This window comes from Symphalangus syndactylus, chromosome 5 (genome assembly GCF_028878055.3).
Source record: "Symphalangus syndactylus isolate Jambi chromosome 5, NHGRI_mSymSyn1-v2.1_pri, whole genome shotgun sequence".
Taxonomy (NCBI): Eukaryota; Metazoa; Chordata; class Mammalia; order Primates; family Hylobatidae; genus Symphalangus; species Symphalangus syndactylus.
Genome location: NC_072427.2, coordinates 153,561,781 through 153,588,584, shown reverse-complemented (window position 1 = coordinate 153,588,584; position 26,804 = coordinate 153,561,781). Strand labels below are relative to the sequence as shown.

The window sequence follows — 26,804 nt, the reverse complement described above, 5'->3', positions numbered from 1 at the left end:
ATGTGTTGGCCATTTTAGCTGCTTCCAGCATTTTATTCAAAGAGTTGAGAACGTAAAAGATAGCTTGATTATACTTAGACCTTAAAAACCTTTTAGGAGTTCATCAAACACATAACCTTTACAACTGGTTAGACTTCCAGCTTTCCTAAACAAGAGTATGGCGCTCTTGCCAGTGTTGGTTTAAAGTATATGTGATTTACATAAAATAGCACTGACTGCAGCATAGATCTCCGAGGAGAGAACGCTCTGACAGCTTTGTCCCCAGGTCCACTCTACTGCTCCTTACTGAGGAGGGAAACTAGGTTCAGTGTTGTGCTTTCTTCTTTTGGCACCAAAAGGGGCTCCTCCTGGTTTATGAGTTTTAAAGGGTGAGGGAAAAGTTCGTCATGGGGAATGTTACTTTCCGTAGTGCGTAAGTGAAGTCAGGGAAAAACAGAAAACAATGGAGATAAGAGGATGGGATGCATTAAATTTATTCTGTAGCTCTTTCACCACAGTAATTCACCCAGAAGGGACTCATTCTGAATTTAGTAGTTAGCGTTAAAAGAACAGGCCTGGGGCGGCAGGCGTAGGCCAGCACTGAGAAACAGTGGTGGGTTGAGACCTATTGTATTTTTTAAGTGGTTCCAAGGCTGTCCAGGTGTCCTGATTTAAAGGCAGCTGCTTAAGTCAGGAAATTGTATCTTGTTCTGAGGTTTACTGTAATAAAGTACACAGTCCTAGGGGATGGTACTTCTGGCTCCATGAATCACTTTACAGGCTGGCTGTACTGACCCAAGCCTCATGATTTATTTATGCCATACCACAGTAGGAATGGCAAATATGTAAGCCACACATGGTCTATGGGATGGGCCTTTAACTGGGAAACTGCCATAAATCCATGAAGTCAGATAGGACAGAGCCAGCAGGAGCTCATGTCGTGTACAAGATTTCTGCCTGTTTTATAGGGACTTAACAGTTCTAGAGCTAATTAAGTTCATCCTTCTTAGAGTGTATCTGTCTTAGTCTGTTGTGTGTTGTTATAAAAGAATACCTGTGCCTGGGTAGTTTATAATATAACAAGGTTTATTTAGCTCATGGTTCTGCGGGCTAAGAAGTTCAAGGGCATGGCCCCGGCTTCTGGCAAGGGCTTTCATGCTGCGTCACAAAATAGCAGAGAAGGTCAAAGGGGAAGGGGACACATGCAAACAGGAGAACCTGAGGGTCCGTCCTGGCTTTATCACAACCCACTCTCCTGGGAACTAATCTGTTCCCTGCAATACCTAATGCAGTCTCATCAGAGTGGGAACTCACTCACTACCACAAGAACAGCACCAAGCCATTCCTGAAGGATTCACGCCCCCCCATGAACTGAACACCTCCCATTAGACCCCACCTCCCAACACCGTCATACTGGGAATCAAATTTCAACATGAGTTTTGGTGGGGACAGAGAAACCATATCCACACCATAGCAATATCCTTGGACTTTTTGTGTGCTGTGTTTATCCAGTCTTTGATTTACTGCTTACAAATCTAAAGAATAGCTCTGAAATGTAGTCTAGTCCTGTTGTCACTGGTATTTTCTCTTGGATTTATTTCTATAAAGTGTTGCCCATGTTTTTCAAATAATTTCTATGTTTTGAGTAAATACTGAGGCGTGCGATGGCCAGATCTTAAGAGTATGTTTAGTTGTGTACAGAACTGCCAAACTGTCTTCCAAAGTGCTGTACCACTTTGCATTCCCACAGCGGTGAGTGAGAATTCCTGTTGCTCAGCATTCGTGCCGTCATATGGTAGTGTGAGTGCTCTGGATTTTGTCCGCTGTAGTAAGTGTGTGGTGGTATCTCGTTGTTCTCATACGCATTTCCTGATAACATATGAAGTGGAGCATCTTTTTGCATGCTTATGTGCCGTCTGTGTGTATTCTTTGGTGAGGTGTCCGTTAACGTCTCTAGTGCATTTTCTTCCTTTTATCTTGTTTTATTTTTTTTATAATATTTTCAATTTTTAATTGATACAACATAATTGTACATGTTTATGTGGTACATAGTGATGTTTTAATACATGCAGTGTATCATAAGGCCCACTTTTTAATCAGATCATTTATTTTCTTAGTGTTGAATTTTAAGTGTCTTTTGTATATTTTGGATAACAGTCTTTTATCAAATGTATCTTTTGCAAGTATTTTCTCCCATTCTGTGGCTTATCTTCTCATTCTCTTAATATTTGAATATTTAAACACATATTATTTATAAATTAGTGGTACATTATTTATAATAATGGTTAAACAGTTGGTAAGTAAATCACTGCTGAGTATATACTGCTTCGAAGGGCCCAAGGATCCATTAGGCCTCCAGCTTTAACCCAGCACAGCATTCTGAAATACCCAATTCTCCCCAGAGTTTCAAGAGTCCCCAGGCCTTAACCATCTCATTGCCTCAAGGACTCTTAGATCTCACCAGGCTCCTTCTACCACAAGCCTTCGTCATATCACCCTGTTCCTGTTGCTTAGGAGCTTTCTCAGGATAGCGTTTCAAGATTGAGCGCCCATCCTAGTTTTCTCAGTGTTCCTGGTGCCCTTTGTCACACAGAAGGCATTTAATAAATGTGTGCTGAACTGAGCTGAACCAGCAAGGGCAAAAGGGATTTAAAAGACTGCCATTTTAATTGAAAAGGATTAAAAAGACACTGGGAAAGGCAGCATGTATTGGGGGAATATGAGAAATTTCCAAATCACTGGACCATCAGGCTGGAAAATTTAAGTTGGAGCCAAACTGCAAATGATTTGAATGTCATCATGTATAGTTTATGTATTTATATATACTTGCCTTTCTCATAGAAGGGTGAATTTTTATATTGTAATAGCTAGAATGTTCTTAGAATTTATCTTCTTAATTCAGAAAACATCACATTGAATCTGTCAGTAAACCCCCCACCCCGAAGAATTTCTTGTCCTCATTGACCTTCAGTCTGAGCTCTTAATGCAGTTTTCTGTAGTACACTTGCACATGCACGTAGCAGTCGCAGACATTTGAGAGAATGAAAATAATATGTTTAATGAGAGATTGTTATTGGAGACTGTAGCACTTGTTTTTACTTTATTCTTTCTATTGCTTTTTCTCTTTTTGTTTCTTTCAAAGTACATACAAATACATATTCATTATATCCTATGTAAGGGGATGTGTATTTACTCTAGAATAGGACTACTTTAAGTTTGAAATGGCTTTTTTCTTTTAAAAATATAGATGAGTGTGATTTAAGCATGTATATTCAGTCAGATCTTTTAGCTCTCACCTTGATAAAATTTATTGGGCATGAGAAGCAATCAAGTCTTTTTTCTTCTTTTCTTTTCTTTTCTTTTCTTTTCTTTTCTTTTCTTTTCTTTTCTTTTGTTTTTCCTTTTTCTGAGACGGAGTCTCGCTCTGTCGCCCAGGCTGGAGTGCAGTGGCACAATCTTGGCTCACTGCAAGCTCTGCCTCCCGGGTTCACGCCATTCTCCTGCCTCAGCCTCTCCGAGTAGCTGGGACTACAGGCGCCCGCCACCACACCTGGCTAATTTTTTGTATTTTTAGTAGAGACGGGGTTTCACCGTGTTAGTCAGGATGGTCTCGATCTCCTGACCACATGATCCGCCCGCCTCGGCCTCCCAAAGTGCTGGGATTACAGGCGTGAGCCACCGCACCCAGCCTACAAATAATTCCTTAACACTAAAGAGACAGGAGAACGTTTTCAAATATTTTAAGGACAGTTATTTGAAAGAGTGATTGAACTTCTTTCATGGAGCTTAAAGGAATAGAACTAAGGTTACAAAGAGACAGCTCTTTCAGTCTTAATAATTATGCAAGATAATAAAAAATATAAATAAAACTTAAAAATGGGGAGCTTTTGGGATCAGTTCTATAAGCAATTTCTAAGAGGTTGTCAAAGCTGGTATAGGCCCGGTTCATTCAGTGTGTTTAAACATGGGCTGGAGGGTCACTTGGCAGCCATGTGGTGTGGAACAAAAGCCATGATTTTCTTGAATGGATCTGATCTGTAAGGTCTCTTGTTATGCTAAGAGTTTGTGATTCTGGTTTTGTTTTGTGTGATCTTGAAAGACTGATTTATGGTCTCTTTCCACTTCACTGCTGTTTTCTGCTCAGCCCATTGCAATATAGCTTCTGCCTCCAGCCCTGAAACTACTCTCCAAAGTAGTAACTTTCGAAAAGCTAAATCCCGTGGAAATTTTGTATTCTTTATCTTGACCTGCCTGTGAATCTTTAACATGTTTAATCTCTTCTTATTTCTGGAAACTTTCTTCATCTTTGGCTTCCAAGGGACCACCTTCTTTTTGTTTTCTTTTTCCTCTAAGACCATTCCCCCTCAGTTCTTCATAGACTTCTTCCGCCAGTGCTGTGTGCCCCACCTTATCTTGGTGGTCTCGTGTACTCCTGTGATTTCAATTACTTTCAGTGCTGATCATTCCCACGTAGTCTTTAATCGGGTCCTGATTGCAGGAATGTCAGTACAACTGCCTACTAGGTATCTCCCCAAATTCATAAAGTTGATGTAAAGATTAAATTACTTAGTTAAGGCCAGGTGTGGTGGCTAACGCCTGCAATCCCAGCAATTTGGGAGGCAGAGGTGGGCCAATCACTTGAGGTCAGGAGTTCGAGACCAGCCTGGCCGACATGGTGAAACCCGTGTCTGCTAAAATTAGAAAAACTAGCTGGGCATGGTGGCAGGCACCTGTAACCCCAGCTACTCAGGAGGCCGAGGCAAGAGAATCATTTGGACCTGGGAGGCAGGGGTTTCAGTGAGCCAAGATTGCACCATTGCATTCCAGCCTGGGCGACAAGTGTGAAACTCCATCTTAAAAAAAAAAAAAAAAAATTACTTAGTTGAAGGTGCCTAGTAGAATATCTGGCTCTATAGTAATCATTCTGGCAATGCTGATTATAGTGAGTTTTTACCCAGTTCATTCATACTCTTGAAGAATCATTTATTTATCCTTTTCTTGGGTCAGGGCGCCACGGAGCCTTGTTCTGTCATCCAGGCTGGAGTGTCGAAGCACAGTATCAGTTCACTGCAGCCTCCGTGTTCTAGGTTCAGTTGATTTTCCTGCCTCAGCCTCCCGAGTAGCTGAGCCTACAGGAGTGCGCCCGGCTAGTTTTTGTGTTTTTGTAGAGACGGGGTGTCACCAAGTTGGCCATGCTGGTCTGGAACTACTGACCTCAGGTGATCCGCCCACCTCAGCCTCCCAAAATCCTGGGATTACAGCCGTCTGCCCACTGATTTATCTTTAAATCACCACTTTCCAAACGGTTTTCTTGTGTACTAGTATCCCTCAAGATGTTAAGTGATGTTCCACCCAGAAAAAAGAGAAGGTGGGGTTCCATGATCAATTAACTTTGGAAAATACTTTATAGGTAGGGTTGGAACTTTTTCACGGGCCAGATTGTAAACTTACTGGGCTTTGTGGGCCATTTGGTCTCTGTAACACTACTCAAATCTCTGGTAGCACGCAAGCAGCCATAGAAAATATGTAAGCAAATGAGCAAGGTTTTGTTCCACTAAAATTTTATTTGTGGACACTAAAATTTGAATTTCATATAATTTTCACAAAATGTAATTATTATATGTTATATTATTTGGGGTTACAAAAGGATTATTATTTTCTTTTTTTCAACCATTTAAAAATGGAAAAGCCGTTCTTTGCTCATGGGCCATGGGCCGGCTTTGACAATCAGTGGCAGTAGCTTGCTGATTCCTGCTTTAAAATATAGCCTCCTATTAAAGATATGCAACCTACCCCATAAAAAGCTTTTCTAAGTTCTGCAGCAGTGCTATTATGACCAGTGTTCCTCAAACATATTTGACCATGGAAATCTTTTCTCATGCTTATTTGTTACTATCTCTTGCTGTACTTCTGTGGAATGTGCTTTTGAGAAATACTGACCTAGAGAATAGCTATGTATGCCAGAGGTAAAGTTTGGCCTGTGGAGCAGACTGTAAATAATAAGAGAAAGCATCTTGTCTTTATTCCTCTTCCTCTGATCATCAGCTCCAACTGGTCACAGACAGAATGGTATTTTGGGAAACTGAATTCACTCTATGAGGTGGGCACCAGTGAACCACTAAAGCTGAGTCGAAGATTGGCTGAATTGAGGGTGGACATGATGAAGTTAATTCCATCAACCAGCTTCAGAAATGGGAAAAATGGCTTTAATGTAAGGTAAAATAGAAGTGCTCTGAGTGAGATAAAATGTTCGGTCCCTGCTGGGTGCGGTGGCTTACGCCTGTAATCCTAGCACTTTGGGAGGCCGAGGTGGGTGGATTGTTTGAGCTCAGAAATTCAAGACCAGCCTGGGCAACATGATGAAACTCTGTCTCTACAAAATATACGCAAAAAATTAGCCAGGCCTGGTGGCACATGCCTGTGGTTCCAGCTACTTGCAGGGCTGAGGTGGGAGGATCACTTGAACCCAGGAGGTCAAGGCTGCAGTGAGCTGAGATCACACCACTGCACTCCCGCCTGGGTGACAAAGTGAGACTCTGTCTTAAAAAAAAAAAAAAAAAAAGTGTGTGTGTGTGTGTGTATATATTTATATATTTATATTCCGTTGAGAGGAAGAAGAGATCCAGAGGTCATATGCAAAATATACACAGTAATAGGTATTCATTTCTATAGTTTTGACATCTTTACTGCTATTGTTTTGAAATATGCAAAAGTTTAAAACTTAATTGAGTTTATGTATAATAAAATTCTAAAACTTGCTTTGAAATAATATTTTCAGTTGCTGGGTTTTTTTTTTTTGTATCTTTGAGAAGTAGGATGTGTGACTCAGTAGGCAGTAAAGGTTATTGCTTTACTATTTTGAGCATATTTTTCCCTAATAAAAATAATGCCATTTATTAGCTAAGCAGAGAACTTTCAAATTAAAAACAAAAACACTTTAATTTTAAAAGTCTGCACTTCCCATCTTTTTATGCCTACTTTAACCGTATGCCCCTTATTAAAAGGAAAAATTGGTGTAGTAAACATTGTTTTTAAATTTTGTCTGGCATTTGGCAAGCAGCTAGAACCTATAGGAGGATGCAGAAAAGATGGGACCATCCCAGCTGATGATAACTTATCTACCTGATGCAAGCATAGTCATTTGCCCATTCCCACAGAATTTACATACCAGGTGTCTCATTCCAAACCTGTGTAAGAGAAAAGGGACTCTTACAGTTTTTGCCAACAAATTGATAGCTGATGAATAATAAAATTGTTGAATCATTAATGCAAGAAGGTAATAAATTACCGGGTTTGTTTTCATCCATTTGGTCGACAAATGTTTTTGGTGACCTCCAAGATCTCAGTAGCCCCAATGTCTTCGGTTCTCTCTCAGCATCCCAGCATGCACTCGTATATATCCCTGACAGCTTTCATAAGCTTCCTATACAGCTATAGGAGTATATCTTGGATACTTACTCATTGGAGCAGTTCCTACTTTTTTTTTAAGTGTACCACAAATCCCAAAATTGGATGTTCTATATAATGTTGGCAATTCTATGGATTAAGACGCAGTTCGATCTTGATTTTGCTGGAGGTGGAGAACTGAGTGCCCTGACACTGCTGGCATTCTTCTAGCAAATGTCATAGCAAACAGACGTGGAACGCAGCACAGGCTAAAGAAAGGCAAGCAAGCCCCCTCAGTAGCACAGTGTGGACAGCTGGTATGGACATGTTCTCCATCTAAAACTGGGAAAGGTTAAATAAACAGTGGGACAGTGACAAAATGCAGAGATTAATTGCTGAAAGCATTCAATAATTCTTAAAACAGACATCTAAATAAGTAGAAGCATTCTGGAGTTTGAGTTCTGAGAGACAATGTAAGAAGACTTTATTTTCTTTTGGAGACAGAGACTTCCTAAGGAAAGAAGACAAGATAAATGGTGTAGTCCAAAAGTAGACATATATAACAACAGGTGTACCTTAGTTTGAAGGGACTATGTCTTCATATGGGAAGATTGTATTCTGAAATTTTCTGTTCATGTTACATACACTATCAAACATGAAGAGTAAAGGACATACTGCTGTAAAATAATAAAGACAAAATGAGAGAAAAGGCCAATATAAATCTTTTTATCAGACCATCTCCAGATGTTACTGTGAACCTACTACTTAGCTTCATCTCTTGAGGCTCAAGCTCAGCTTCCCCTCCTCCAACTTCATCCCCAGATCTCCAGCACAGATCAGTGGGTTTAAGACATAATTCAGTAGAGATTTTGATAGGATTTGAGTAAATCTCTAACAGAAACTCCCTTGGCTTGCCAGCTATTTTTAAAGGCAGATATGTAGAAAGCAGAAGATCCTAAATTCGCCTATCTGTCTTGTGATAGCCCTTGCCAGGAAAATAGGAGGAGATTTGCCCAAGAATGTGTTATAGGATGTTCTTGTGGTACATGCCTGTAGTCCCAGCTTCTTGGGAGGATGGCTTGAGCCCAGCAGTTTGAGGCTACAGTGAGCTGTGATCATGCCTGTGAAAAAACATTGCACCCCAACCTGGACAACATAGCAAGGCCTTGTCTGTTTAAAAAAAAAAAAAAAAACTAAACTTTTTTTCTTTTCTTTTTTTTTTTAAATAATATGTTAGATAAAACCAACCCACAGAAGTCATCTCTGCATAATATTTTTAAGTCCAATAATGATCAACATTATGAGTGCCTGCAATATCATCAGAATTTAAGAATTGAACGTTCCCTTGATCATTTTCACTATGGAATTGAAAGATTCTTTTTATATACTTATTGAATTAGGAAAGTACATACAAATGCTAAAAATCCAGTCTTGGCAAGGATGTAGGGAGTCAGAGGTATCCAATACCTTACTGTTGGTCTTTTAAATCAGCTCATCTTCCTCGAAAACAGTGGATCTCAAGTATAGATGTCCATTCCGGAAACTCAGTAGGTCTGGAGTAGAGCACAGACTTCCATTTTGAATAATTTCTTTCATGTTTGAGAACCACCATTGTAAAGCAAATCTGATACCATGTAATAAGCTATACAACACTCCACAGCCATCGACCTATTTCTGAGCCTTTCTTGGGTTCTGCAGGAGAAAGCTCCTTCCCACTCATAGACTGAATTATGTCTTAAATCCACTGTTCTGTGCTGGAGATCTGGGGATGAAGTTGGAGGAGGGGAAGCTGAGCTTGAGCCTCAAGAGATGAAGCTAAGTAGTAGGTTCGCACTCTGGATTGATTTTCATACACTAAATCATATAGAATTTCCATGTCCATTTTCACTTTAACCGTTATAGTTTGGCATGACATAAATCTTACATCGACAAAGATAGGGTTTGCTTCATTTTTTCATTCTGGTGTTTGGGAGTAATTTTCTGGAGGAAAATGTCACTTATAGGTCTTTGCTCTGCTGCCTTGAAGTCAGGAATCCAAAATTGTCATTAGTACTATATTGGAGTCCTCAAAACTTTGACCAAGGTGGGGAAAGAGAAAGCATAACAGCTTTAGGGAAAAGTAGGCTCATCGAGGCTTTCTCCCTGAGCATCAGTAATTGTAGCATGGTAAGGGGTTGAATAATCAATCATTTTAGGTCAAATTAAACATATTTGCTATACGAGTTCTGTCAAAATTGGTAGACATTAGGTAGAATCCAGGAATCACTTCTACACTCAACAGAAACAGAGACAACTCACTAGAACTATGACTGTAGGGACAGTCTAAGATGGTCTTAGTTCATTTTATTGCTGCAGTAATAGAGTACCACAGACTGAGTAATTTCTGATGAACAGAAATTTTGGCTTCTGGTTCTGGAAGCTAGAAAGTCCAAAAGCAAGGAACCGACACCTGGCAAGGGTCTTTTTGCTGTGTCATCCCATGGTGGAAGGGCAAAGAGAGGGTAAGAGAAAGGCAGAAGGCAGGTAAAAGGAGGCCAAACTCCTTCTTTTACAGAGACCCCGCTTCCTCGTTAACAGACGTACCCTTACAATAATGGCATTAATCCATTCATGAAGACACAGTGGTCATGGCCTCACATACCTTAAGGGTTCTACCTACCAATACTGTTACAAAGGCAGTTAAATTTCAACATGAGTTTGGGAGGGAATAGTCAAACCTTGGCCCAGTCACTGAATTGATGTTGTTTTCCTTTCTATTATAGTGTTTCACCATAAATTGTAGTTCCCTACATATTATATTGAAAGGACTATTGGTCTGTATATATTTGTGTATCACACAAGAGTTACATCATCTTTAGAGTCTTCTAACATGCGGAATATATAGATACATTTTATATACAATTTGATAGTTGACTAATTCTATGGATTAGGCTTTTTTTTAAAGAAAGACACTATGTGCCATTATTTTGCAAATTAATGTAAATCTTAAAAATTTTTAGTGGATCTTATTCTAAACAGTAAATACCAAATGAGCAGGCATTGTCGTAACAAGGTACTCCTTTCTCCTCTGGCATCTTCTTTCTTTCTTTGTTTAAGAAGGCATTCTGAGGCTTATTGTAATTTCTTAATTTCTCTTCTGATTTTTTTATTTCAGTTATATTGTCTATTTTACTATTGTCAGACATTATTAAGTATAATTCAAAAGTAAAGAAGCTTAGAATATAAACAAGGATCTGGATGTCCTATTCAGCAGAAGGGACTCTCTAGTCATGAAGAAAATAAGCTTGGCTATGAAGTAGAAGAATCTTTCTATCAAAAAATAAGAATGTTGGAACTTAAGATCCAATAGAGTCTCACAATAGTCATATAGGTGATTTTACACTTAATTCATTGGGGCTGTCATGACTCAAATATATTTGTGATCTTTTTCTTGGAAATTGCTTTCAGAGCCAGTTTGCAGGATGCCCCTAAAAATAAATGTGTACTTACACTTCACTGTAATCCAAAACATATCATTCTGATTCATTGTGCACAAGACTTGGTGTCAAAATTAAAATTCAGTTAATAAAAAGGATATTTGTCATAATTCCAAATATTTAAATAATGCAATAAAACTGTGAAGCCAGCTTAAAGAGAAATTTGGCAGCATCACTAGAATAAATTTTTGTGTAACTTCCCAAAATTAATTCCCTGAAGAACATATCTTTCATTTCAAATATAAGTACAAGTATATTTTATAAAGGAAGCAGCTAGATACCTTTTGCTAAAGTAACATTTAAGGAAATACAGGTCTGGGTACAGTGGCTTACACCTGTAATTCCAGCACTTTGGAAGGCCAAACGTAAGAGGATCACTTGAGCCCCAGAGAACAGCCTGGGCCACATGGTGAAACCCCCTCTCTAATAAAAATAAATAAATAGAATAGAATAGAACAAGCTGGGTATGGTGATGCCGGCTACTTGGTATGTAGTCCCAGCTACTTGGGATGCTGAGGTGGGAGAATCACCAGAGTCTGAGAAATCTAGGCTGCAGCTGGCTGTGATCTCACCACTGCCCTCCAGCCTGGGTGATGGGAGTGAGACTTTGTCTCAAAAAAAAAAAAGGTGGGCATAGAAGATGAATGGAAGATACTCAAAGATAGACCCACAAAATTGAGGATATGCTATATCAGTCTCTGGCCTAAAAAAAAAAAAAATGCCTGTTTTCATGGACACAGGAAGGGGAACATCACACACCGGAGACTGTTGCGTGGTGCAGGGAGCGGGGAGGGATAGCATTAGGAGATATACCTAATGCTAGATGACGAGTTAATGGGTGTAGCACACCAACATGGCACATGTATACAAATGTAACAAACCTGCACGTTGTACACATGTACCCTAAAACTGAAAGTATAATAACAATAAAAAAAGAAACATAAAAAAATAAAATAATTGCCTGTTTTTATTAAACTAGTAAACAATTTGTAGAAATGCATGATTTGATTAAATGAGTTTTGGGTGCCACCTTCATAAGGGAAGCTAGAACTGTGCTTACATACTAGGAGCCCTGCTACCTCCTTAATCTTGAGCACTAAAACTAAGACCTAGATCTAAAAACTTAGCCTAAATTCGCATTCCACCGTCATGAATATGGAATGAAAATCTCTCATGAAGTTGGTTTTCATGAAAGTGCCTCCAGGAGAGCAAAACTCTGGAACGTTGGGCCACAGAGCACCACATTGATAAGACCATGATTATTCATTTAAAAACAGGATGTTATTTTTGGAAGGCCTTTACTTACTATCAACTCATCAACAGTATGGGATGAAACTAGCAGCTTGACTTTCCGTATGAAGTATGGGGGAAAGAGTGAAAAGAATGTCCAGAGTTCACTGGGACCTTCTTTAGAGCCATGGGGCTGAATTTTATTTAAAGTATTCACGGAAAAGCACCTGGATTCCAATGCTTCTTAAAGTCATTCTGTTTTTCCATGCAGTTCGTTATTTGCTTTTAGACCTTTTATCTCCAAGTTGTTTTATGTAGTTGCTAGTATTTCTTCAGATGTCATTATCTTACATCCCTGTAGAAGATAAGACACACTATTTGTGCATGTGAATTTTAATCAAATATTAGAATTCCTATAAATATCTCGTTTCTTGAACAAATTTTCAGTATCACCGTAAATGCTATTTAACACTAAGTGGCCAAAAACAAGTCATTCACAGAGATTCTGCATCATATTCAGTCTGACAGCACTGAAGCTGTGGTTGTATATTTTTAACTAGACTTAATGAAAAAGGACATCAGGACCCCAGCAAAGTTGCCAGCATTCACCAGGTCTTAGGAGTTCTTCTGCCCTAGACCTTTTGTCATCTGCTCTGTCCATCTGATTTCGGCACTTGCCAGCTCTGCCTTCTTAGTCCAGCAGTGGCTAGATAAGAACCGTTGATCTTCAGATCTGTCTGTCTCTCTCTCTCTCTCTCTCAGAATTGGAAAAGAAGACTGGAGGAAAAAATATTCATAGGGTAATTTGTATCTTCCACATTATTTAAATTTGGAAGCATAAAAATACATTGTGCTCAAATCATACTAGGTGAAATAAGCCAGATACAAAAGGCCAAATGCTGTGTGATCCTACTTATATGAGGTACCTGAAGTAGTCAGATTCAAACACACAGAAAGTAGAATGGTGGCTGCCAAGGGCTGGAAGGGGCAGAGGAGGGATGTTAGCATTTCATAGGTGTAGAGTTTCTTTTTGGGAAAATGAAAAATCTTTGGATATGGATGGTGGTGACAGTTGCACAACAATATCAGTGTACTTAATGCCACAGAAATATACACTTTAAAGTGGTTTAAAATGGTCAATTTTATGTTATCTATATTTGACCATAGGTTAAAAAAAAGTGCTTATACTTACCATGTTTGCTGTATGAGAACATTCCTCATTCAGAAGATTTTGTGGTTTTTAAAGTAACTTGATTGAGGAGTAATATAAGTACAATAAAGTGCAAACATTTTAGACGTACATTTTGGTGAGTTTGTCAAGCTACATTCATCTCCAGGAGCTTTCTAGTCACTTTCTAGTCACTTTCTAGTCAGTCACTCTCCATTTCCCACTGCAGTCCCTGGCAACGACCGATCTGCCTGTGATCCCTGTGGAACAGAATACAGTTCATTTTTATATTTTTTAAACAAATTTGGAATGTATAAACTTTTGTTTTTTAACAAGTGGAGATACAGATGTGGAGTTTCTGCCCATCTGAGGAGCAGGTAGAGGCTTTACAGCAAAAGTCTCAATAGCACAGTAAAACTAAGTCTTCTAAACTTGCCATAATCTTATGAACATGCTCATTTTTCAGAAAAGGTGAAGGAAAAAACTGAACGCAAGTTTTCCACCCACAGTTTTGTTCAATCAGCGTCATTTACTAAGCTATAATCACCAGCAGTTTCTGCCTTTATAATGTTAATTTTGATCTTTTTTCAAGAACTCGTGAAAAATGGAAGTCAGTCCATACTGGGATGACTTCTCTACCCATTCCCTTGTGAGTGTATTTCTTTCCTTTTTTTTTTTTTTTTTTTTCCCCTAGAGACAGGGTCTTGCTCTGTCACCTAGACTGGAATGCAGTGTGGTGCGATCACGGCTCACTGCAGCCTCGACCTCCTGGGCTCAAAGGATGCTCCCACCCCAGTCCCCAGGTAGCTGGGACTATAGGCATGCACCACCAGGCCCAGCTAGTTTTTTTTTATTTTTTGCAGAGATGAGGTTCCACTATGTTGCACAGGCTGGTCTCGAACTCCTTGGCTCAAGCGATCCACCCGCCTCAGCCTCCCAAATTGTGAGCCACCGAGCCCAACCATGAGTGTATTTCTCACTGTAGGTCAGTTCCTTTCCCTTGTTTCAGGAGATAGAAAAACATGAGATGAGCAGCAAATGAGAAAACTTGGACATTGTGCTTTGCACAGGACTGGCCATTGTGCTGCAGGAAGGCTGTGCTAGGCAGGACCCCAGCATGCACTGTTGGAACAATGTCCTAAAATAGTCTATATTTGGTGACCTTTGAAAGTTTCTTTGTAGCATTTAAGCATAAATGTGATAGTTATTTTGTGTTGCATATTCATTGACTAGCATAGCAGTCTTTCATTTAGAGTCCTACCTGCAATTCTTGAATCCAAGAGTCAGACAGCAGCGTTTTATTCTTCGTTCTTTAGAAACTGTTTTTGTAATGTAAGATTTTTACTTCTAACACATCTCCAGTAGTAGCATCCTGGCCTTAACCTTTGCAGAATGTTCTAATCTCTCCTCATTACCTTCAACTCAGTCTTTCTAAGACCTTGCTTTACTTCTCTAAAACTTTTGGTATTTCTATATTACGCACAAAATCAAATCACTTCTCATTCGGCATTTTTGTGTACCCTCTGCCTGCTGGGCTCTGGTTAGAACCCTGGAGGGTTTCACATTCTGTGTTTATTCCTTAGGCCACCATTCCAGACCATCTCTACTCTGATTTAGAGCTGCCTCTTCAGCTTCTCTGCCATTTCCTGTCCCTGTAGACACTCTCTAATCCATTTCTACGATGTGCCCTCACATGTGACTGGTGCTTTCACACTTGCCACTCTGTCTTTCTTATTTCTCTGTCAAAATAGGGCCCATCTCAGTTCCCACATCCTTAGCCTAAGGTGATTTCTCTCTGCTGTACTACTTCAGCATTTACTGCCCGTACAGTATATTTGGCATTTATCATTTATTGTTTCATCTCATTAGTTATATTAAAATCATAGAGTTGACAAGGACAGTCTCACCACTGAAAACAAAATTACTTACACAGTATCTCTGATAATCTCTTTAAACACCTAGTCATGGGAAGATCTATAATTTTTTAGCTTTCCAACTCTACTTACAAATATTAATACACTAGATGTTCCTTTTATAAACCAAAATCTCTCTCTTGTGACTTCCCCCGCTTTGGTAACAATTGTGCCCTCTGGACAAACACAGATTCAATGTTCTGTTTTTTGCAAAGCCTACCTTAAAAATTTTGGTAGCGATGATTGTGCTATGTTAGTAGATCTTTTTAGATTAACACACCCTTATATAATCCCACTATGTCATCTTCCTTTGATACCTTCTACTTGTGTACCCCCTCTTAAATTATGGCATATAGAATTGAACCTAGTGAACTAGATGTCAGGTGTTCAGTTAGAGAAAAACACAACTCTTTTTTTCTTTAAATGAAATGTAAATTGCCCAAAGCTCATCATTTCTTTCTAGTTGTGGTCTATGTTTATCTTCCTTACACGCTCTGCTCACTTGCCTAGATGGTACTGGCCTGGAAAAAAAAAATGCCTTAAAAGTACAGTGAAATACAGCTTCAGAATAGGTGAAAACACTGAACAGCTGGGAACCACCACAACAGATAGAAATGAAGTCAGAATCAGAGGTGCTGTTGGCTCACGATATATTGATTATGAGCCTGCTCTGTGCTGGGAACTATTCTTAGTGTTTGGGATACATTACGGAATAAAACAGACAAGATCTTGTCTTTGTGGAGTGTGTATTCCACCTGTTCCTAAGCACACGCTTTGGGCAAACAATGAAGACTAGCAAATAATATCAGAGTGTATTGAGTATAGAGTATATAGAGTAACCGCAGCCCTAAATAAAATGAAACAAGAAAGCTTAAGCCGTTTAGGCTAATGCAATGCAGAACATTAACAATATTTGAAAGCTTTTAATTTTCAAATTTATGAACCAAGACTCCAGAAGGAAGACATTTTTTAAAATGTAAAAATAGCAGCATAATACCTAAAAGATAGACACAACCCAAGTGTCCACTATGGATAAATGGATAGACAAAATGTGGTGTGTGCATGTGGTGGAATATTATTCAGCCTTGAAAAAGGAGATTCTGCCACATGCTCCATGGATGAACCTTGAAAACATCATGTTAAGTGAAATAAGCCAGTCACAAAAAGACAAATACTGTTTGATTTCACTTATGCGAGGTACCTACAGAAGTCACATTCATAGAGATAGAAAGTAAATGATGACTGCCAGAGGCTGGAGGAGGGGAAAAGAGGAGTTACTGTTCTTGGTATAGTTTCACCTTTGTAAGATGGAAAGAGTTCTGGAGGTTGGTCACAAAACAATCTAAATGTACTTTACTGAACTGTTTATTTATAAATGGTTATGCTAAATTTTATGTGTGTTTTACCACAACTAAAAAAAAACCTGAAAGATAAAAATTAATGAGCTAATAAATAGAAAGACCAATAAACCAGAAACAATCAATTTTGAAGAGGTAAATCATAAACATACTATAATCAGAGAAACAGACCCTACCCATGTAAAAGAATCAAAAAACATTTACAGAGCAAATGCCTGTTAATATCATCCAAATTGTGTAAGTGCTGAAAGGAGATGCTGAATGGAGAGAAGTTAGCAGTTAAGTGAGCAGCCAGATTTTGAAGGAGAGAAAGCTACAGGCATTTCAGGCAGAGGACATAACATAAACCCAAGTGAAAACACACAGCAGCTCTATGACAGAGTCCTTGGAAGACAATAAGGAAGAAATGGGTTAAAAAATTGTAGGTGATCCTGAATATTAGGCAAAAATATTTTCTATGGCAAGAGACCTAATGACAATGACCTTGGAGAAGTAGGACAGTATAGAATGATGGAGAAATCAGAGAAGAGGCTTTAAGAGTAATGCAGGCCCAAGATAAAAGGGTGGGAGTGACGTGCACAGACAAAACAGTGGGTCTGTTAAAAACTAAATGTTGTCAGCCTGTGGATCCAGGAATATGATGGCTCTATTAACATTAAAAGGGCAATTTGTTACGGTGGAAGGAAAAGTTAATTTAGTGTTGACATTTTACATTAAAGAGATATTTCTGGGTACCTAATAAACATGACCTACAGAAGACATAAGATGTACAGGGACCAAAGCTTGCGAGGGCAGGTATTTCAGTGAGGTCCACCCACAGAGGCTCTCCCATGGTCTATGGTTTTCACAGAGTTTATTTAAGTAGTGTATCTACCATAATCTCTGAAACCTCTGCAAGGGAAGTTGAAGAATCTAGTCATTAGAGGATTTCTTCAGGAAAAGAGAAGAGTAGAAGAGATATATTGGTAGTTTACTACTCATTCTGGATAGTTAATTGGTTAAGTAACAAGGAAGGTAGCAGAATCAAAGGTTTATTTAGTCCATTGGTAAGATGATCTAGATTTCAGATTTATCTTAAAATTAAATTAAACTATTCCTACATGTCCGTGACATTAAAATGTCCAAAGCTACTTAATCTTGTTCTAGTTTTAATCTGGTATTTTTCCACGTGTTTTCAGTATTATAGAATGGATAGAACATGATTACGCAATCATTCAATTTGACATACTCAGTTGGAGGAGGAGCGAATAACAAACCTTGGTAACATCCCTTCATTCATACTCCTCTTTTTGTCTTGCATTTCTGTTAAACACACACACGTACTTAGGACTCATTCAGATTTTTAACCACCATATTCCAACGCTAATTATGATCTCTTACTTACTAGCAATAGAAGGCTAATGTTGTGGTGTTCTCAAGGATTCAGGAATGTTATTCAAAAGCATTTTGAGCTCCATTCGCCTTTGATGTTTGCCTCCAGTTTCTGAAATTTGCCCAGATGGGGGAAGGGGATAGAGGGGGTGGTCTTACTATTTCCTGAAGCCCAGATGCCGCCGCAGAGTCCTTTCAGAGACATCTTGATTCTATTAGAATTTGCAGGTCAAAGGGCAGGTTCAACTGGCCTGGTAGTTTAAAGCACCAGGGATAGAGTGAATAGACGACTGTAATGACTTAAAGTTGGATTTCTGCTGCTACCTACTCATTATGCTAGTAATGTGCATGTTGGTCATGCGGGCGGCGGGATTACTAATCACTTTGAAAGGTTTCGTGTCCACGTTTTCCTTTTTTTTTTTTTAAACTGTGGAAAAGAAGGGAACAGAACAAGGAGAGTAATTTGACAGGAAAAGCACTGCCGTTCTTATTTTGCCCTGGGCTTGTGGCATACATATATTACCGTTCACATTTTATGTGCTTGTATTACTCCCTGGGGACTCGTGGGAATGAAGTCAGAATGTGCTGCACTAGCAAGCCTCCCCTTTCTGTGGATAGTCTTCAGTTAGTAAAGCTCTTAAAGTCAATGGTTAATTCCTTTGAGGTTCAATTTCTTTAAAATATTTATATCGGTATTAGAATAGGTGATCTCAAACCATTGACTCAGATTAAAAGAAGTTATAAAAAATTATTTCTGGTAATTTTTATTTTCTTTGTAGTTTTCTGTATCTTTCAGTTTTTCTTCAATGACTGTGTACTACTTTTATCAGAAAATACTTTTTTTCAAAGAAGCAATTATATTAAGTAGACAGCTATTAAAATAAAATTCTTTTTCAATTTGCTTTTTTTTTCCACTGTGAATTCCCTTCCCTCTGAAAAGCAGAGTATTTTAATAACATTTTTGAGTTGAGACACTCTCAAGTGTGCCATGTAAAACTTCATCAGGTAAGTTCAACTATGTCGTATGGTCTTTTCTGTGAGATATATTAGAGGAACAACAATTTTTCGTATTCCCTAAAATCTTTGCTGTTACTGTTTACTAGCTCTCACATTCTTCACTATCCTCCAATTTTTTTTCAAGAGATTGTTCTCCCTCATACTATCCACTTCAAATTTACCAGAATTGTAACCAAGAGAACAATACTGTCTTTGTCCCTTTTGGAAAATAAAAGAAAAACCTAAAAGTTAGTATACCTATCAAAGATAGACATTACTCAGAATTCATATGATTATATGTACAATATATAATCAAAACATTTTATTTTCTTGACTATGAATTTCCTTCTTAGGCGCCTATACATGTAGAAATCAATATCAGGAGTATACGTTTTAAATGGAAAGGACAAAGACATGATGATCTGTTAGGGAATTTTTTGAGGATGAGAGCCATGGTCATAGGACAGTTTGATTCTGTATAGTCCATAGCATATTATCATTGCTTAGTAAAAAAAAATAGCATCAATGAAATAAAATCTCTATTTGAATTGCATAAAAAATACTTCAAATTATATATCTTATTAAAAAGACATTATTCAAATGGCTCAGACTCCAATGCCACATTCCTCAAAACTTTGAAATTAGAAATCTAAATTGTCGTCTGTTATTTCATATTGTGATTTGCAAATTTGACATTTTACCCCAGAGATTAACTGCACCACACTAGCTGTCCAAGCATACCATTTATGAAAGAGTTTGGAATTCAGTCAAGAAGCTTCAACAATATGGAATCATTTTTACTATGTCATATTACAGTATTTCCCTTAAGCACAAAATAGGCCTCAAGTCCGATCACCTTTGTATTTTGCATTCAGCAAAGGTGCTGGTATTTCAGTCTAATTAGATAGAGTAATTTATCTGTCATTCATCTGCTGCTGCTATTTCAATCTAATTAGATAGAGTAATTTGTCTGTCATTCACCTGCTCCTGCTTGCCTGCTACTAAATGTGTGATTCTGACTATTGGTGCACAGAAATGTAGCACCCTTATTGGGAAAGCATGCTGCCTTTTCCAGCTTGGTCAGTCTTTGAGCTTCCCGAAAGGGAACAGATGACCGCAGTCAACAGGAAACTGCATAGTTAGACCTTCTTGAACCCTTTCACCTTTAAGCTCATTTCACCACTTAACATATTTTTTTCAAGTGGTCAGTGGATATATTTAGACTGTCATCCCTTTAATGTTGACTGGATCCTCGTGGTATAAGTTGCCTGCCATTTCTTAGAATTACGTAGTGTGGGAACAGTGCGATGAGAATCTTCTCTCCTCTTCCGGCAGCAAAACTAGTGAAACAAATCTTTATTTCCACGATGTAAACCAGGTATACATCTTCTATTTGTTAGTATTGCTTTCAGAGTTGAATAGACCTACGCATCCAGAATAAAGAATGTCCGTTAGAATATTCAGTAGACAGTCTTCCAGTCTGTGGCTAAACTAAAACTCTTCCATATGACTGCTATTGAAGCTCAATTATCTTAACAAAAGACAGAAGCAAGGTTAAACTTGGGCAATGCATTCTCAGATTCAGCATTTCCTCAGGTCAAAAGCTCAGGCTACTTATATAGTTCCTATAAATCAAATATGTCTTCTTTCATAAAAGATGAGCTACTGAGAAATGCATTTTGGATTATGAAACTAATTGTTCACCAACTTCATTGTGATTATTTTGTAAATTTCTTACGTCAGTCTCCCCACTAAATCCACCTTTTTTTCCTTTGGACGCAAACCATAAAGTAATTATTAGCTAAATGACAAGGAATCTCTAAAGTTTAAATTACTGTTTCAAAGTGTGCAGATCATTGCTGATAAAGCCACAACTGCAAACTTATTTGCATTGATGAGATAAAAAGAATGATTGAGGTTCATAATGCACCAGGAATAGATGGCTGTGTTTCTATATCCACTTTATTAAAGTTTGCAGTTTGTTGTACACTGTATGCATGAAAATGTCTTCAGTGTCAGTAATGCCTCAAATGGTCTGGAAGCTACAGAATAATTATCAAAGGAATAAATTAAATGGATAAAGTATGTAAGTGACAGGATTATTCTTACAGAAAGTAACTTCGTTTACTTTTCAAGTTCAACTACAACTATAGGAACTCTTAAAATATAAAATGAAATACTAAGTTCTTACTAATATAGTTTTTTTTTTAAAGGTTAACAACTTTCATTGATTTTTTTTTTTGAGATAGGGTCTCACTTTGTCACCCATGCTGGAGTGCAATGGCGCCATCTCAGCTCACTGCAACCCCACCTCCCAGGCTCCAGAGATCCTCCTACCTTAGTCTCCCGAGTAGTGAGTAGCTGGGACCATAGGCGTGTGCCACCGCACCCATCTAATTTTTGTGGGGTTTTGCCATGTTGCCCAGCCTAGTCTCAAATTCCTGGCCTCAAGTGATCCACCCACCTCGGCCTCCCAAAGTGCTGGGATTACAGGCGCGAGCCACCATGCTTGGCCTAAATATTTTTTAAACTTTATTTTATTGTTAGTAAGAAGGCTTAACATGGGATCTACCCTCTTAATCACTTAACTGTACAATATAGTATTGTTAATTATAGAGAGAATGTCATACCGCAGATCTCTAGAACTTACTCATCTTACGTAACTTAGGCTTTATGCCTACTGATAGGAACTCCTCATTTCCCCCTCTCTCCTCTCCCTTGCAGCCACCATTCTACCCTCTGTTTGCCTGAGTTTGACTGTTTTAGATACCTCATGTAAATGGAATCATGCAGTATTTGTCCTTCTGTGACTGGCTTATTTAACTTAGTCTAATATAGGGGAACTTATTAAGATAGCAATATAACAACATGATAAAGACAATTTAGAGTCACGTTAGCCTGAATGGGATTCCTGGCTGTACCATTTACTCCAAGTGTGAACTTGGGCAAGCTGTGTAAACTCTGAAAGTCTTGGTTTTATTACCCTTAAAATGGGGGTAATGATAATAGTAACTTAAAGAATTGTTAGAAGGGGTAAATCACACTGTTGGCATTTTCTTTCTTTTACAGACAAGAAGCTCTTCTGGCTGCCATTAGTGAAAAAGATGCCAATATAGCTCTCTTGGAGCTTTCATCCTCTAAGAAAAAGACCCAAGAGGAAGTGGCTGCACTGAAGCGGGAGAAGGATCGTCTGGTACAGCAGCTTAAGCAGCAGGTATTATTAAATGCCAGGAGGAGGGTCAGTGGGGCCAGCTTTCACACCGTTCTCTACACAGGTCTTTGCCAGCTTGTACTTGAAGGTCTCATGTTTCATATTAGACATCTGATCATTGGAGCTAGTTTCCATCATAAGAGACATTTTATCCCCACAAATCTGTGTCTAGGAGATGCAGAGCATTCTTGGTAAGGGGGCTGTTTTGGACAATGTCACGGGTCTTCTATGAGAATGTTTTTTAACTTTGTACAATGGGTTGTAGAAATTAGTGTAATTAGCCCATTTGACATGAAAAGGCTTTTCTTTTTTAAAACATCCAGCAAGATTTCTATGACAGCAGCCACTAAGGATATTCTCATGGAAAGATTTTCAGTTATTCAGGATTGGGTAAGCTCTGAAGATAAGAACAAAGGTTGGCCCTTTTCTTTTCCAGCCTAAATGCTCTCAAAATTTAATGCTTAATACTCATGTAACACCTTTTGTTTATGAAAATAAAAGCTAAAAGTTTCCCCTTTGATGATGGTTGCACAACAGTATGAATGTACCTAATACATAAAACCATCAACTTAAAAATCGTTAAAATGATAATGTTTTATGTTAGACATATTGTACCACAATAAAGAAATGGGGAAAAACATTTCCCTTGGAAGGTAAGGAGAGTGCTGGATGTTTACGTCTTGAGCGGCCGTGCCCCTGGTTGAGTGCTCCTGGCTGTGTGCAGCATCCGCGTCCCAGCCTCTGCGGCCGTCTCCTGTGCTCCCAGTCACGTTGTCTGTACATTTTGGCTGCCCAGGTGTGCTCTTCGCCCTCAAGTAATGAGACTGAGAAAGAGCTTTTCAAGTAAAGAAATTTCTTTTCTTCTATTTTTGGAGGTCAGTCGTCAATTGATGGTATTTTGGCATAATGTTTATATTAACAAGAATCAATATTTAATCAATGAAGTTATTTTCTCTGTGGATCAAATTAAAACTGCTTAGAAATAGACTTTTTTGGGGGGTTTTTTTTTTTTTTGAGGCGGAGTCTTGCTCTGTCGCCCAGGCTGGAGTGCAGTGGCGCGATCTCGGCTCACTGCAAGCTCCGCCTCCTGGGTTCACGCCATTCTCCTGCCTCAGCCTCTCCAAGTAGCTGGGACTACAGGCGCCCGCCACCACGCCCAGCTAATTATTTTTTTATTTTTTTATTTTTAGTAGAGATGGGCTTTCACTGTGGTCTCGATCTCCTGACCTCGTGATCCACCTGCCTCGGCCTCCCAAAGTGCTGGGATTACAAGCGTGAGCCACCGCGCCCAGCCAGAAATAGACTTTGTATGTATTTATGTTGCACACTTTGCTGAGAAAATACCAAAAGATGTCTTTTTTCTGCAGGATGGATAGTTGACCAGCTGAAAGTAACCCATTGCCTATTCACAAGTGAAATAAAATTTTTCCAGGGTCCTAAAATACTTTTTAGCAAGAAGAGGACGTCGTCTAATATTTTGACTACCTGTTATGTAAAATAGGAAGAATATGCTTATTATTAAAGACATCCATCCAGTAGCTGAAAACTGAAATTTGGCTTATCAAAGCTGATAATAGCAAATTGGAGGATATTTTTGGAGAAAGGAGTTCACTGCTGTGCGAGTTTATATATTTAGCGATATCAGTTATCTTAAGTAGTTAGGCTTGAATACATAGGCCTATGATTTCAGCAGTTCATGATCACTTCACTTAAGACACCAAATAGAATTGAATATCTAGCAGACCAGAATACCATACCTCATTCACAGTGGTTTTTGATTACTGGCCTCAGAAGAACACGTGTTTTCATTATGTGAAAATTAAGGAAATTGGCCGGGCGTGGTGGCTCACGCCTGTAATCCCAGCACTTTGGGAGGCCGAGGCGGGTAGATCATGAGGTCAGGAAATCGAGACCACCTGGCCAGCACGGTGAAACCCCGTCTCCACTAAAAATACAAAAATTAGCTGGATGTGGTGGTGTACGTCTATGGTCCCAGATACTTGGGAGGCTGAGGCAGGAGGATCACTTGAGTCAAGGAGGTGGAGGTTGCAGTGAGCCAAGATCACGCCACAGTACTCTAGCCTGGCAACAGAACAAGACTCCGTCTCAAAAAAAAAAAAAAGAAAGAAAAGAAAATTAAGGAAATTAATTAATCTCTGAGCTTATAACCTTAGAAGGAAGTAGCTAAAAAATTCTCAGTGTCTTTATGTCAAACCATATGCCTTGAATTTTCTGTAGTGATGTGTCCTGTATAAAGAGAAAAATAATAACAGTTCTCAGGAGTCCTTCCTACAGTCATCTCCTGCCTCCCTTTTACGTTCCTGCCCTTTCAAAATGTATCTGGATGCTGTGAGCAAGAAGGAAGGAGTCTTGCCAAAGGCATTTGATTCTTTAATTCCTCCAAGAGTGTGTCCTAACTTTTGGACGAGGGAGAGGCCTTTTGGAAAGAGGATATGGCATCAATGTTGTTTTAATTTAAAGCTTCTAGTCCATGAATTGCTGGAATGTGCCTCAATCTAAAGGCTATTTCCTAACAGGGAAGCAGTCAGCACTGACCAGGCTTTCCAGCAAATGGAGCTGCCACTGCCTGATAGGCGCTTGGCGTTCACGTGTGATTCCTATTGTCAGAAAGAGGTGAAGCAATGAGGGATATATAGATTTGGGGGTCACCTTCTAATATGGTCCCAATTTACTTATCCCCTCTAACCACCCCCCACCCAACCCCCTACAGGGTAACTTGTCTCCTTGACTCATTCACGGCAAAGCAGCACTTGGAGAGGCTGCATCAGAGGAAGGGGCCAGGGCCAATGAAAAAAATAAAAACTAAAGGCTCTCTAACAAACTCCAGATGTTCTGTGGTGGGTGCCAACCAGTGTGTTCAGACCTTAAGTCATGAAGAAGCCCCACTGTGATTGTCAGGCCTCCGCACGAGATTTAATGTAAACTCAGATAGAACCCTGGAAAGCATTAATACAATCTGTTTAGTCACAGCAGCCGTCACAAGATGGCCTTTCTCTCAGCATTATTTTCTTCTTTTCACCTCCAGAATTTTACAACCTCCATATTGTGCTGGTTGCTGGTGTGAAGTCTGGCTCTGCCCCGTGTGCTCTACACAGATGTGTCATAAGCGGGCTGGGCTTTTCAGGACAGGCTGGGATTTTTTTTTTTTTTTTTTTTTTTTTTTTTTTCTGTTTTTTAAGAGTCAACTATAACAGTATAAAAGTAAAGGCTACAAACTTACACTGATCTGGTTTGAATCTAGATTGTTTACAACTACAATTTCGTAACCCTCTACGTTAGAATTAATTGTCACACAATATATTCTTTGATTCCAGTGTTTTGTAGGCGTGAGGGATACAAAGGCACAGTACTCGTCTTAAAGGAACTCACAGGCTAATGCATCAAACACTGGTTGCTCTAGACATCTGGCAGACATTCTGTATTAGTCTGCGTTCACACTGCTATAAAGTACTACCTGAGACTGGGTAATTTAAAGACAAGAGGTTTAATTGACTCACAGATCCACATGGCTGGGGAGGCCTCAGGAAACTTACAATCATGGCGGAGTGAAGCAAGGCACATCTTACATGGTGGCAGGAGAGAGAGCGAGTGATCAAGCGAGGAACTGCCACACACTTTTAAACCATCAGATCTCGTGAGAACTCACTATCTTAACAGCAAAGGGGAAATCTGCCCCCGTGATCCAATCACCTCCCACCAGGCCACTCCCCTGACACGTGGGGATTACAATTCGAGGTGAGATTTGGGTGGGGACACAGAGCCAAATCCTATCACGTTCTGTAGAAGGTAGTCCTGGCCTTGCCAACTTTTTCTGCTGACAGCTTTAGCAGGTCATCCAAACATTATGTAACTTATTTACCCATTCACTTCAGACTTACCTCACAGAGTTGGTGTGAAATTAAATAAGATAGCACACCTAAAGTGCTTAGAATCCCCACTTCCATTCCCTATCACTGATAGCTGTGCTCATGGGCAGAACGGCACCACAGGTCACACACAGTACATTGAGGGAGGGGTAGTCTCAGTAAGCATGGATCTCGTTCTTTTTTTTTTTTTGAGATGGAGTTTTGCTCTGTTGCCCAGGCTGGAGTGCAGTGGTGCGATCTTGGCTCACTGCAACCTCTACCTCCTAGGTTGAAGCAGTTCTCTGCCTCAGCCTCCCGAGTACCTGGGATTATGGGTGCCCGCCACCACGCCTGGCTAATTTTTTGTATTTTTGGTAGAGATGGGGTTTCACCAGCTTGGCCAGGCTGATCTTGAACTCCTGACCTCGTGATCCACCTGTGTTTGCCTCCCAAAGTGCTGGGATTACAGGCGTGAGCCACCGCGCCCGGCCTGGCTCTACTTCTTGGTTATCTCTAGCCACTTTATTTAAATGTGCAGACTCACACAGTGTTCAGAATTACACAATTAGCACATGGCGTTCCACTCCTCTCAGGAAGAACATATTTCTCAGGGCAGTTAGGAAAAAGAGGTAGAGGTACTTTTTATCCTTCCTTTTTCCACCTGTTCTTTTTAATGATATGACTCTAATATAGAATTTTTTAAAAATAATTCTAAATTCTAATATGTCTTTCTTAAATCTTACATTTTCATCACTGAAGAACATTTAAATGCCCATCTGGCTGAAGTCCTTAACATTAGGAAAATGATAACTCCCAAGCATACATCCCATCTCACTCGCCTTCTAGTTCT

General features: G+C 39.3%; 1 protein-coding gene across 10 annotated transcripts in view; it reads left to right on the top strand.

Annotated features, from left to right (window-relative positions):
* Positions 1–26,804, top strand: part of ERC1 (ELKS/RAB6-interacting/CAST family member 1) — a 490,329-nt gene that overhangs the window by 349,768 nt on the left and 113,757 nt on the right. For all 10 annotated transcript variants that reach the window (XM_055281162.2, XM_055281160.2, XM_055281164.2 and 7 more), the window contains one exon: positions 21,947–22,091. In XM_055281162.2, coding sequence (XP_055137137.2) covers positions 21,947–22,091 — 145 coding nt within the window. The remainder of the gene's footprint in view (positions 1–21,946; positions 22,092–26,804) is intronic.